The sequence below is a fragment of the Arvicola amphibius genome, chromosome 4 (assembly GCF_903992535.2).
Source record: "Arvicola amphibius chromosome 4, mArvAmp1.2, whole genome shotgun sequence".
Lineage (NCBI taxonomy): Eukaryota > Metazoa > Chordata > Mammalia > Rodentia > Cricetidae > Arvicola > Arvicola amphibius.
In genome coordinates, this window is record NC_052050.1 from 42666116 (window position 1) to 42680839 (window position 14724).

The 14724-nt window shown below is 42.0% G+C and overlaps 1 protein-coding gene across 1 annotated transcript in view; it reads left to right on the forward strand.

The window, feature by feature from the left end:
• Positions 1-2046: 2046 nt before the first annotated feature.
• The window catches only part of Nlk (nemo like kinase), a 130002-nt gene continuing 117324 nt past the window's right edge, over positions 2047-14724 (forward strand). Inside the window, exon 1 of the mRNA XM_038327243.1 lies at positions 2047-3684. Coding sequence (XP_038183171.1) covers positions 3230-3684 — 455 coding nt within the window. The 5' untranslated portion in view covers positions 2047-3229. The remainder of the gene's footprint in view (positions 3685-14724) is intronic.

Below are 14724 nucleotides of genomic sequence, written 5' to 3' on the forward strand. Positions count from 1 at the left end.
AACAGGAATGAAATTTTTTCTTTCTTTCTTTCTTTCTTTCTTCCTTTCTTTCTTTCTTTTTTGATTTTTTTTTCAAGACAGGGTTTCTCTGTAGCTTTGGAGACTGTCCTGGAGCTAGCTCTTGTAGACCAGGCTGGCCTCAAACTCACAGAGATCCGCCTGCCTCTGCCTCCCAAGTGCTGGGATTAAAGGCGTGCGCCACCACCTCCTGGCCTGGGATTTTTCACTTGTGGTATCACGCTGACCCTTGAAAAGTTTTAGATTAGGGATATTTCCAGTTCTGGATTTTCAGATTAAAGGGTGCTCAGGTTGTATTCTGTGTTCTGTAACACAAGTGATGTGAACGTGGCCCCACTTTCAAAAACCTGTTCCCCCAATGTTTCTTGGGATGGATTGAGGTAATACAACGCCTGTGTGATAGAGGAAGTGAGGAGCAGTGGTTTGTGCTTTGTGATGAAAGAATAGACCACTGCCTCTGTCTCCCAAGTGCTGGAATTAAAGGCATGTGCCGTTATGCCTGGCTACATATTTATATTTAATAGTTCAGGAATACAGATCAGTAACAAACTTCTATGAAACTCAACCCAAAGCAATTCCTTACATTTCAAAATCACATTGAACTCTGAAATATACCATCTTTCATGTCCCCAGAATCTTTCACGAATCATGATTTCTCTTGAAAACCCCATTCCTTCTTTCTTGGTTTAATGAGCAAACTTATGGGCAGCACCAACACCTTTGTACAGATGATGGGAGCTGAAAAGTTTACTGTGTCCTCAACAACCATTGATTTAATGGAGAGCCGCCGGTAGGGAGGGAGAAGCATTAAATATGCTACTATGCTAAGTTCGGGTGGTACTGTGGTGAATGAGAAGTGGGAATGGAGAGATGTTCAGAATGTTTAAGACTACTTTCTTGATAGGAAGGAAGAAGTGGATAGGCAAAGAGGAGCAAAAGACAGCCACCAGGTTTTTGGTACACAGTTTTACTAAGAATAACGGTGTTAGCCTAATATTTAAGAGTAAATTTAGTCTAAGTGAAATAATACCAAAGAATGATGATCTAGTAAAATGATCTAGTAAAACTGGAACTTACTTGACCAGAAAACTTTGGGAGAATATTACTGCTTGGGACTTTAACTGTTTTTTTTTTCTTCTTCTGAGTTTTAATTTATATAAATTTTGCAGTCTGCTGAGAGGGCATATTGAAAATAAAGCCTTTTTTTGGTCAAAATCAAGGTTAATCGACGCATCTACTGAGTTTCTTATTAAGTAACTTTGAACCTTGAGTTTCTGAAGCTCAATATGCTTTTTTGCTCCTTCTATTTTCCCCCATATCTTATGGCTTAGAGTTGTAGATGGCTCCTATCAATGGACCAGTGATGATTTGGACTCCGCCTTCTTCGTCTAAGTCCCGCCCACACCAAACCACACCCCTTTCATTGGCCCCGCCTCCTTAAAATGTCGTCTCCGATCTGACAGCAAATTCTCCACAATCCTGCCCAATAGGACATATGAAAGGCGGGACCTATGTCAATCTTTTTTTCTTATTTGTCCAGTTATATGTCTATCTGTACTCAGTTCCATCCCACTTGGTCTTCAACCCAAGGATTGGTTTCTCTGTTCTTTGTTCCTGGTTCTTGATTGGTTTTTTCATTCCGCCCCTCTCTTCTAGATCTTGCAGGCGGGATTAGCACGCAGCTTCCTGCTCTTGCCAAAAAAATAAAAGAAGAAAAAGAAAAGAGGAAAGCGGCGAAAGAAAAAAAAAAAAAAGTCAGGGAGAGCTTTGATTTTTAATTGGCTTTCAGCCTTGTCTATCAGGTCAAGATTTGCCTTTTGATTGGTCTGCCTGTCTGCCCATCCCGAATCGGGGGTGGGATTTCCCCAGGAGACCCACACCTGGTTACCACTGGTCGGACAGTGCGCCTGTCTGAAGCTTCCGGCCAGGGATTGGAGGCGGTCGCGGACAGGTGGGCGTGGATTGGCTAGGGGAGCCGGTCAATGTGAGGCGGGGGCGGGGCCTCGGCTGCTGGTTGCGCGTGTCCGCCGCTGGCTCCGCTCTATCCGGCTTTGCTAGGGGAGGTGAGTCCGGCCGCGGCGGCACTGGCGGCTGAGAAGGCGGCGGCTGAAGAGAAAGCGGCCACGGCGGCTGTGGAGAAAGCGACCGTGGGCACGGAAGCCGGGTGGGGGGGAGGGGGGGAGACGGAGCAGTCTTGAGCCCTGCAGGGGCTGTCGCGCGGGGGACCCACCCGCTCTCCCCCCCAACCCTCCTCAGCACAAGCAGCCGGCGGCGGCGGGGGCAGGAGTCAGCCTGCTTCCGACCGTCCCCCGCCCGCTTCCCGGGGCTCCTATTCTTTGGCCCCGGGACCCTCACCTCCTCCCGGGGCGGTTCCCTGTGTCTGGGCGTCCGAGTGCTGCCCACCGCTCTTTCATTCCCTCCCTGCACCTCCTTCCCTTCACTTTTGCCGGGGTTCTCTCTCTCCTCTTCTGTCCTGGCTGTCGCCTCCTCGCCTCACTCTCTTCTTCCAATCTCCTTCCCTGGCTCATTCTGCCCAGTAAAGTTTGGTGCACCCTCCCCACCCCCAGACAGGTCAACCAGACTAGGAGTAGGGGGAGATGTAGGAGGGCCTGAGAATTCGAGGGGGGGGGAAACTGGAAGCTGGTTTCCCTGACAATTTTCCCTCATCTTTTTGATTTATTAGAGTGGTTGGAATTTTTTTTAAATTGTGTTTTTGAGGAGGTGGGAGGTGTTTAGAAAAGGATGTGGGAATGGAAGGGGTAGATGAGTCAACCCTCTTACAAGATTCCAAGGGTGGTGTGTTACCAGATCCTTTTCGTGTGTGGAGTTCAGGGGTTCGGGAAGTTTGGCCTTTATTCCCACAGTCAAAGTTGGAACCTCCCCCCCATTAAGAATGGAGTTTTAGTATCCACTTGTGGCAGGAATCCTGGGGGGAAGGGGCCCTTTTTCCTTTTTCTTTTCCTTTTTCCCCCCTTATTTTATGTTACTAACTTTTATTTTGTCAACCCACACCCTTCCACACACTCTTACCCAAAAGACCAAACACCCAAGATCCTCTAACTTCTCTGGATTGACTGATGAAGACGTAAAGCCAGTTACGCTCTATGTTTTTTGAGGTGGAGTGAGTGGTTTTCTTCATATTTTTTTTTTAAATGGCCAAATGACAGCTTGACCCAGTTTGCTTTCCAATCAAAGGGCATTTTTGTTTTGAATGTCTCTTTGTGGCGCAAGAGCCAACGCAAAAATGATGGCGGCTTACAATGGCGGTACATCTGCAGCAGCAGCAGGTCACCACCACCACCATCACCACCATCTTCCACACCTTCCTCCTCCTCACCTTCACCACCACCACCACCCTCAGCACCACCTTCATCCGGGTTCGGCTGCTGCTGTCCACCCCGTGCAGCAGCACACGTCCTCGGCAGCTGCGGCGGCTGCAGCCGCAGCCGCGGCCGCAGCCATGTTAAACCCTGGGCAACAACAGCCATATTTCCCATCGCCGGCACCGGGTCAGGCTCCTGGACCAGCTGCGGCAGCCCCCGCTCAGGTCCAGGCTGCTGCAGCTGCGACGGTGAAGGCGCACCACCATCAACACTCACATCATCAACAGCAGCTGGACATTGAGCCGGATAGACCTATTGGATATGGAGCCTTTGGTGTTGTCTGGTGAGTATCAAAACCACGGCTCTACATGGTCCTCACTGGGCAGTCCACGGTTCCTGGTTTACTTCCTCTTGACCAAAGGAGAGCAAGCTGCTCAACTCCACTTGAGGAGCCACCCTCATTGGTGATGAGGCCTGGTGTATTGGCTCTCTGGGCCTACCCATTTTGGAGTCATGCCAAGTGGTAGTGGCGCCCTGTCTCCTGACTGACACACGTTTGCAGATGGTTAAACGTGCCTGTGAAGAACCGCAGTGAATGTAAGATACTCCTCCAAAGTAGTGTAAGTGAGTGTGTTAGATACTCCTCCAAAGACCGTGGTAGTTTTCATGTGTGGTAGTTTTGATTGGCCGCTCAGTTACAGAAGGCGTCAACAACTGACTCCCCAACTTGGTTTCTTTATGGTAGTCCCCAGCAGAATATACTTACTATCATCAACTTTCTGGCCCACTATGACTTTTCATCCCTTACTTTGTGATCTCGGCCTTTGGAAGAAAGGTAGGTTTCATTGTTGAACCAGTTTAAAAAAAAAAATCATCACTTGAGTGGCTTATTTTAAACCGTGAAGCTAAAGTTGGGAAGTCTGTAGCTTAACCTTCTGATAAGAATGCATTAAATATAGCATCACACACGAGCAGCACAAATGAGGTTAGTAGACTGGAGCTATGCCGTGGCCCACATTTGTGGTGATGTGGTGTCACCGACTCTTAGGGTACTTTTAGTCCTTGGTCAGTTGTTCCAGTAGGAACTTTTGCTAGTAGTCAGGTGTGTTTAAAAGTCTGAAGATTTCTTAGATGCAACCTCTTTGCGTATTTGCTCTTCCTAGGGAGATTGGTGAAGCACAGACCGAACTGAGGATTTCTTCTTCCCTCCCAAGCCTTAAGAATTTCAGTGTAGAGAGATGATTTCCTGTTTTCAGTGCATGCAAACGTAGATTCTTAATGTCCAGCAAAGCCCTTGTCACAAAAAAAGGAACTCCTTTAGTCTGTAAATAATTTCTTTTTGTCTTTGTTTTTAAGGCTGAAGTTCAGCCTTATCATTTGCATAATAGCTAGCTGTCTTCATATTTCAGAATTTATAGTCTTGGCACCTAAGTGAGCTGATTCTTAATTCTTCTTTTAAAATGAAGAAAACAGAGTCCAGTTTTTCCTCAGCTAGCATGCAAGGAGGTTATTGCTGCTTGCTTGCTTCTCCAGGGACTGTGGGATTCCTAGTGGGAAAGAGTGTAGGCCATAATGGTTCCTTTCCAGTCACCCTGTTCAGGGACCTGCCTGTTCCTGCTTTCCTCTTTCTCTTCCACAGCACCTTCCCCAGGGACTTCACTATGAACTTCCATTCCTTGCCTAACCCTTGAGGTTTTCCAAACTCTGGGGGATGGGAGGAGAGCAGGAGAAAATTGGTTCCTCGCTTTGATTCTTGCCATTTTACAAACTTTGAGTATCTGGATTCTCTAGATTGGTTGAGTCAGTACTGAAAACCAGGAATACAAAAAGGGAAACGGTTTTTAGTATTTACTCACTACCTTTCTGTCAGAAGGCGAGGTGACTTGTAGAAGTTTTAACTTGAGGTTTGTGGCAAGAATAAAGAAGACTGAAAGGGAGTGCTCTAGCTTCTCATTGGCAAACGTTGTGCTAGTGGGTGTTAGCAGTCGCTCATATCTGAAAATGCACGAGTGCTCGGCAGGAATCCATCCTGGAGATTCATAGGCTAGCCCTTGCACCATGAACTTGACATACACCTCTGACACCATCTTTTATGGTTTTGGGTTTGCCTTCCCTTACTGAATACAGTGTAAGTTCCTTGAGGATAAGAACTATATACCAAAGTACTTTTTTTGTAACTTTTGGATACAAAGTCTCAATACTGGCCTACAGCTCAAGGGCCTCAAGTTTGTTGGTGTGATCCCGCTATCTCTGAGTGCTGGGATTGCAGAAGTACCAGACTATGTTTAGTCTAGAACAGTGAGTCTCAACCTTCCTAATGCTTCAACCCTTAATACAATTCCTCATGTTGTGGTGACCCCAACCGTAAAATTAGTTTTGTTGCTACCTCTGTGCTTTGCTGCTGTGTAAATGCCTGTTTTCCAGTGGTCTCAGGCGACCTCTGTGGAAACGTCCTTTGATCTGCAAAGGTTTCGCAACCCATGTGTTGAGAACCCCTGATCTAGAAGTCATTTTTTTTCTCTCTAGCACCTAGGATGGTGCTATAGTATCTTACCGCTTTTTTGATTTACTGACTTCTTTGTTGGTTGATTGATTGATCTACTGACTTCTTTGTTTTGCTGTAAACAATAGGCATTTATTTCTCTTAGTTCTGGAGGCTGGAAATCCAAGATCTAGGTGACAGCAGGTTGGGGTCCTTCTGAGGCTTCTCTCCTTGGTTTGTTAGTGGCTGCCATCTTGCTGTGTCCTCGAATGGTTTGGTTTTTTTTTTTCCTTAAATACAAATTTTTTTGATCTGTCTTATTTCACAATCAGGTTTTGCTAGTTCTTACAGGGATGTTTTTATTAACTGTTTTAGGTGAAATACAATTTAGTTTGAAAAAGGGGAAGAGTACCAGGTGTGTGTTTTTAGTATGCAAATGCTTTTCTATTTTTATATTTACATATTGATGACTTACTGTCTGAATTGCTTACTTGGAATTTAACTGCATTGTGACCTAAGATCGCTGAAACTAGAGATTTGATAACCGAACCAGAGTAAATTGCCAGTAGTGTACTGAAATTGATGAGGGTTTTCACCGTTTACCCTACTAAAACAGGCTTTTTCATTTTAATTTAAAAAGTTCTTTTTGCAACTGCAACAATTATTTCCTAAAATAATTAAACAGAAGATAAAAATATCCTTCTAGTAATATATCATTTAAGCCAATACTCTATATATGTAATTATTTGGGTATCATAAGATTCACTTAGATTCAGTCAGTTATTTTTTTAATACTTTTCTGGCATAGTTTATGACAGGGAATTATATCTGCCCCCATTTCTTTTTATGGACATGCACCTTGGGGTACTAGCTAATAGCCAAAAGGTGGATATAAGTATTTGATACTAGTCTTCAGTGCAGCCAGGGAGTAATAGTCATAGAAATGATGCAGTATTTTACCATTCAGATTTATTACTGAACAATTTAGTGTACCTGACTTGATTTATGTTTCCTCTGAATTTTACTAGTAGAATAACATCTGTCTTGGACAGTTGTGTAAAAATAGTGAGTTACCCATTAGCTTGCTGGTAAAGATGGTGCTTTGACAGTTCAATTAAGGTTTCATTAACAACTGTCTGCTGTGTTTTATCTCAGAGTAAAGGTTCCAGCTTACCTGGTAATGTGATCAGGGGTAGCCAATGATAGATGTTGCTCATTGGCTCTTAAAACATCATATATAATTCGACCTGCATTATCAAATGTCAGGACTTCTGTGTGCTCATACGGATGTTTTCATAAAACAGAAACAAAACACAAGCACTAATTTTTGTCATTTGGTAAAGATAATATAATGTATCCTTTTGTCTGTAGTTCACCTTTGCTAGAGAAAAATACCATGCTTTAACAATGTGACAACTTTGGGACAAAGTGCTTTTTAGGGTCTTATAAAGTGTATAGTTTAAAGAATTGGAGTAAGCTGACCACATGAGAACAGTTTGAGGGCTGCTAAGCCTAGGCGGTTTTGACACTGTCAACATAAAATATGGATTGGATTAATGCTACATGCTTCCTTGATAAAAGTGTGTCCAAGAAAAGCCTCTACTTTATAAAATTAATGTTTTAGCTTTTGACTTGTCTGATTAATTAAAAGATCAAAGATCCTTGGATTCACACAGTCTGTTGTGTCTTTGTACTTTAAATATAGTTGGGAACCTTTGAATGTTTTTATTTTAATACCTTTAGCAAGTTACTTTTATCTGTATTTCAAAACTTCACCATCACTATGGTGACACTTAGTGACTTATCGCTAAGCTTTGTGATCTTGATAATTTACCATTTCGGTCCCTCATCTGTGAAATGGGGATCATAGTGTCATAGTGCTTATGTTAGGATTGGTAGGGAGTTACATGAGGTGATCCTTATAGACCAATATATCTAGTATACTGGAAATCCTTAGTGTATGCTATTGTAGTTATTGCTGGTTTTTAAAAAAAAAGGACAAAATGCTTTTGTTAATGTTCTGAAAGAATCTTCCTAGGTTGTCAGATTTTCATTGTGGTATCAACCTGGAAATTATTTTAGGAGGCATGACTTTAAACTACCAAACAGTGTCCCTCTCCGTTATACTCATGCCAAGGAGATAAAGAAGGAGAAAATACTCTTGTGCTCTCTCAATCAGACAACAACAAAACAGGTAGTATGGGTAGTTTAGCAAGTGTCCCAGTCTTATTTCTGAGCCACTGTAGAAACGACTGTGGATTTACATGCTGGGAAGTAACAAGAGAAGGATGTCATCACTGTCTAAGTTGCTTTAGCGGAAACTCACTTGCGTTTAGATGAAAAGTAAATTTCCTGTGAGGTGGGGAGATGTGTGTGATTAAATGAAAAATTATTCAGTGTAAACTTTCATGCATGGCAGAGATTTCTAACTTGTTCATCTTGTGAAAATTAGAGGTGTGTTTTCTATGGTCCTCTTACTCTGTAAATAAGAAATTAGATGTTGGAAAAATTGAGGAATGCTTTTGGGATGTTTGGGGGAAATCCTTGATTTAGTTACTTCAGAATAGTACACTAAAAGTGTATTTTGCTACTAACTGTTTTCCAGGTTAAGAATCTGTAGCGTTGAGAAGTTTCTCTTCTCTCAGCTGAGATTAACAGGCACTGTGGTTCTAGGGGAGAGGGGTCTGCTTTGTGCAGAGAGCTTTGAAGAAGCAGAGCCTGCGCCATAAAAAGGAAATGGTTGCTCTTGTAGACATAACAGAGCATCCGTCTGAAACTAGCAGTGTGGAAATCTATATTGTTAATTCAACTACAAATAAACATAGCTTTAGAAATCCCAGGTTCTTGATCATAAACAAAGAAGAGTCAGAGGATAAAAGTTACACAGTCCCATATTACTGTATCTATTTTTGGTGATTGAGAGCCTGTAGTCTGTAACATTCAAAATGATTTTAGAGTTCAACTCTGTGGAGATTGTCCATACTATGTTTTTTAAAAACCTGCAGTATAACAAAGAGTAAAGTTGTTTTATTATTGGAAATTAATTTCATGATATACTAATAAATATCAACTTAGAAAAACATATTTTTTTTCCTGGTTTTATTCAAGACAGGGTTTCTCAGTGTAGCTCTGGCTGCCCTGGAGCTTATTTGTACACCAGGCTGACCTCGAACTCACAGAGATCTTTCTGCCTCTACCTCTCAAGTGCTGGGATTTAAGGTGTACAACACCATCACTGTCTGGCAAAAAAAAACTTTTCATTTTCTTTGAAAAAAAGAAGTACGTTTCAAAAACTACCTTTCAGACCAGCTAAAACAACAGTATCTCTAAGTTAAATGTCTTCTTGGGTTTGGGGGGCTGATACAGTCCTCCTTTCATTTGCTGTGCCAGAGGAAGATATTTGTCAAATGCGTTAATATGTGTGAATATAGATTTTGGTTTTTTTTTTTTTTCTGCAAAGCATGACATCTGAAGATCAAAGTTATTCTTTGATGTAAAATGACCTCTGCTAGCCTACTGGAATGTTTTCCTTCATAACTTGAACTTGTCCAAGTTTTTATTGACTTCCGTGGTATAATCGAGTGGCGGCTGTCTTATTGTTTTAAACCTTTTTTTTAAAATCAGGTGGTGGTGGCTCATGCCTTTATTCCCAGGAGGCAGGGACAGTTAGATATCTGTGTGTTCAAGGCCAGCCTGATCTATGGAGTGAGTTCCAGTATAGCCAAGGTTGTACAAAGAAACCCTATCTTGAAAAACCAAAATCAGGTTTATTGATGTACTAGCGTTTCAAGGATCAACTTCATATAGTGTATGTTGCCTTAATATGCTGATTTACTTTATTTGATGGAAATTGTCTAGGTTAAAGCAATTTCTTCCATTTGTCTCCTAACCAGTAAGTGGAATGAAGCTGCTTAGCAGATTATGTTTGAGTTTTAGTTACGATTCCCTGTGCGTCCATACTGCTCCAGTGAATTATTTGTTAACTGGGCCATCTAATGCACATCAACAGTGATTTCCTAACCAAAAGAGCTTGTCACTGTGATCCTGTTGTTGCTGGGAATAACAAGAGAGTGCCTGAGGCATCAGTGACGATACTCAATGAGTATGTGAGAAGTCATGATAGATTTCATTGGGAGTTCAGAGGCGCATGGGCAAGAAATAGCAGCAGAATTCTAGCACTCTGAAACTCAAGAAAGATGACTTCTAAGGAACAACTGTTCTGAGAGTGAACTTCAGCAGTTCATTGTAATGGTGTGAGCGGGAGTACTGTATGCTGGAATGTCTGACATGGGTAGTAGTGATGTCTTCTTACACCTAGGTCTGTATTTTGATAGTTTAGCTAAATCTACTGTCAGACAGTGAAAGTTTTTGGTACTTGGAACTCACTAGTCCATATTTGTTGTTGTTGTTGTTAGTTTGCTGTGAACTGGCACTATTAGGAGACAGTAAGTAAGGATATTTAGTTCTGCAGCTGATTTTGGAAGCCTCTCTCAAGCTGCTTCTGTCATTTCTGTTTGTGGTGTGTTGTCCTGAGCTACAGGGAATTAGCTTGTCTTCTAAAGGTCCTGATCTTATCTTGAAGGAGTTTATAGTAGCTAAGTAATTTGAAAAATGTGTTCTTATTCTAGGTAGTTCATAAAACCTTAGTAAAAACTGAAACTAGTTAGGAAGATGAGCACAATGTCTCAACCTCTTGTCTGCAACCCCAGCACTCAGAAGACTGAGGCAGAAGGAATGCTATAAGTTCAAGGCCAGTCTGGAACAGTACTGAGTTCCAGGCTACCCTGGGCTCAGAAGGATTCCTTATCTAAAAACAAAACCAAAAAAAAAAAAAAAAAAAACTAAACTAAAATTCAACAAAACAAAACTGAAACAGCAATCTTAACAATGCAGTATTTTCACTTCTGCTAATACTAGTGTATTGTGTGTGTCCTAGTCACTGTGCTAGAGCGAGCAAGTTGTAAATGGGGAGTTAGAATTTAGTGCCATGAATGCAGCAAGCTAGGTGGCCCCTGGATATTATTGAGAGCTTAGAGAAGGGCTTCTTGTGGAAGGTAAGCTATTCATGCAAGAAAGCCTGCTTATTGGCAAATAGGCAGTTTCTTTATGTAAATTTGTGTTGTGTTTTTATAATAGTAGGTGAATGGGCCCAGATGCAAGAAACCACTTGGTTGCAGAAAATGTTGCACATTGGGTGCTAGGAGATGCAAGCTAGAGCCAAAAACGGCAGGACTGTCATGCTGAAGTGGAGGTTATTGATGTGGCAGGGTGATAGGGCAAGAATCTTCATCTTTTCATGAAGAAAGTACCATATATACATACAAGGTATATATAATATTAAAATCACACAAGGGAAATGATTAGAGGAACTTTTTAAATTTTTTATTTTTGTGCTCCTGCTGCTGTGTGTGTTTGTGTGTGTGCACTCACACGCGCGTGCCAGAAGTTGATACTGGGTGTCTTGTATCTTTTTTGAGACAGGGTCTCTTACTGAAGAGCAAGCCCTAAGAGCCTGCTTCTGCTTCCACAGCGTTGGGATTTCAGGTCCATGCTACCACCCTGATTAAAATGAGTTCTGGGGATCTAAACTCGGGTCCTTGTGCTTGCATGGCAAATACTTTACCAATTGAAGCAGCCCCTCCCTCTCCAGTTTTTAAAATGAATTTCTTGTGGGGGGAGTGAGAAAGGAAAAAAGACTGAAACCCTGTAAATGACAGCTCTTGAAAGTTTTTAAGTAAGAGAATGATGGATTAGATTTAATTCTTTGAACGTTTAAATTAAACGGTAGAGTTGCTAAGGACTGTCTGAGCCTTGGGGGATGTTCTGTGGTGGAAGAAGTTGCTGGAGGCCAGACTAAAGTTCAGTCAGGTAGGAAATGCATTCCCCACGGGTGACAGCCCTGTGTGGTAAGAGGCTGTTAGAATAGGGGTGAGAGTTGGTTCACATTAAAAGTCCAGGGAAATTAGCATGGAGAAAAGGCCATTGCAGTTATTAAGAGATCACTGATGGCTTTTGAAAGAATGATTGTATCTGGTTTCTCCCTTGAATTTTGTGTGTGTGTGTGTGTGTGTGTGTGTAAGAGAGAGAGAGAGAGAGAGAGAGAGAGAGAGAGAGAGAGAGAGAGAGTCAGGCAGAGAGCGAGCGAGCGAGATTGGGGGATTTTTTTTTGTGGGTGCTGGGAGTTGAACCCAGGTCCTCTGGAAGAGCAGTCAGGGAGGTCTCGTAACCGCTGAGCCATCTCTCCAGCCCCAGATTTTAAATGTTCTAAGTATCAGCCACACTTTATTGTTACTAACATTTTTTTAGATCCTCAGTTTGTGTTTGTAGTTTAATAAGCCAGAAAACTTGATGTTTATTGTGTACAGATACTGTTTTCTTTGGGAGAAGTTTATTCATTGATGCTAATTACATAATAGAATACTAAACTAAGCTTGCCAGAAGACAAGATACAGTCTCATTCTGACTTTGCTATCAACAATCCTGTGACTCTACTAAAGTTATTAAAAGTTTCTGAACCTTGGTTTCCTAATTTATAAAAATCCTGTTTCCTAAGAGTCCTATAAAATGGCATTAATATTTGAAAAGCATAGTGACATTTGTGGGCAAATAAAATCTGCTTGTGACCACACAACAATTTTCTTCAGGGCAGGTAACTATGGAAAGTTACCTGTTTCAAAGGTATAAAGAAAGAATGAAGGCCTAGGATGAAGCTCAGTTGGTCGAGTCCTTGCCTAGCATGCACAGAGCCACATAAAGGCAGGCAGTGTGATAACTTGTGTATTTCCAGCATTTGGGGGGTTGAAACAAGAGGATTATCCTCATACATATATAGTTGGAGGTTGGAGACCAGCATGAGGTACATGAGTACATAAGACACTGTCTGGAGTGTGTGTGTGTGTGTGTGTGTGTGTTTGTGTGTGTGTGCCTGGTCTGGAGAAGCAAGAAGAAGTGGGTCAGATTCCCTGTAATTGGAATTAAACATGGTTGTGATAGGTGCTGGGAACTAAACCTGGGTCCTCTGTAAGTGCAACAAGTGCTCTTTCTTTTTATTTTTCCAGACAGGGTTTCTCTGTGTAGCCCTGGCTGTCCTGGAACTCACGCTGTAGACCAGGCTGGTCTTGAATTCACAGAGATCCGCCTACCTGTGCCTCCCAAGTGCTGGGATTAAAGGCGTGCACCGCCACTGCTACTACCTGGATGCAACAAGTACTCTTAACCGCTGAGCAGTTGAGACCAGATGTTAAATATTCAGTTGTTCTTGCCCTCCTATTAGTGACTGATTGGTGAGAATTGTACATGTTCAGTAGCAGAGAAAAACCTACCTGTTTGGGCAGTTAGAAGCTATGGTAGTGAAACAGGATTTTAGATTTACTCTTTTGGGACCAGTGACTTTTTAGCTCAGTGGGTAAAAGTATTTACTGTGTGATTCTGAAGACCTGCGTTCAGTACCCAGAACTCACAAGTTGTCTTCTGGCATCCAGAGGCCTGCCATGGAGCATGGACAATGCCCCTGCCCCACAACATAATAATAATAACAGTGAAAATAAAAGTTTCTCCCTCTCTCTACTTTCTTTTCCCCTCCCTTTCTCTTCTACTAGACATTAAACCCATCAACCTTTTAAAAAATATTTGTTTTTAATTGTGTGTGTGAGAGTATGTACATGTTGGGGCCTGCTGATAGCCCCTCCTGAAGCTGGGGTTGTAGGCAGTTGTGAGCTGCTGCTGATTGAACTCAAGTCTTCTTCAAGGACAGCAGCAGGTTCTCTCAGCTGCTGAGCCAGCTCTCCAGCCCTGCACCACCAGCCTTTATTTGATTGCTTTTTTTTAAGCATTTGAGATGATTTTCTTTTTTATTATAATTTTGTTTCTTGAGATAGGGTCTCACCATTGTCTCCCAGACTGGCTTAAAACTCCTTGTGTCCCATCTTAGCCTCTCTGCTGCCAGTACTGGTTTTTAAATTTGCTTTTTGCATAATTGGGAAATGAACCTTGGGCACTGTCCATGCTTAATGAGTTTTACCACTGAGCTACGTACATTCTGAGCCCTCCTTATACGTTTTATTTCTGAGACAACGACTCACAGTCGCCCAGGCTGGCCTTGAGCTCACTGCTGCGTCTTAGTGCCTCAAGCTTCCAAGAAGTTAGTATTATAGGCTTGTCCACATCAGGCCCTGCTCTTGTTTCTAAAGTTTTAAATAAAACCTAATAATAAATATTTGGGTTTGTTTTGTTTTGCTTTGCTTTGCTTTGTTTTTGGTGTATCATCAAGTAAGATGACTGGGGCAATAGTGTGTGTTTACATTGCTTTGTAAGTTCAGTTCTGAACTTGGGTAAGGGACTTACTAATTTGCAGATGGACTTCCTAGAAAATGATTCTTGGCCCAGCTTTAAGGTTGCTGCAGGGAGAGGCTGTGACTTCCCATAATGATTTTGCAAGGGAAGGAGCTTTCATGGATGCATTCAGTGAAGTGTAGTGCTGCCCAGAAGGAAAATGATGAAAGCTATGAGTGTGGTTTTACGTTATCTAGACACAGTGGGAAAAGAGGGCTAAAGAAACAGGTGGAATTGTTTTTAGTAATATGTTTTATTTAACTCATTATATTGATCATACCGTTATTTCTATTAAAAATTATTAATAATATAGTTTACAGTTTTCATACTAAGACTACAAAAATCTATTTGCTTAGAGCACGTTTCAGTTTGGACTAGGCACGTTTAGAATAGGCTATTAATAGCCACATGTTCTGTCTGCCTCACTGACCAGCACAGTTCTAGTCTTTAGCCCCACAGGTCTGTACCAATCCCTGTTAATGGAGATGTTGAAGATGACTGTTTAAAAAGTTTAAAGGAAGAATGAAGTCTGGGAATACAGTACAGTTTGTAATGTGCCTATCCAGCAAG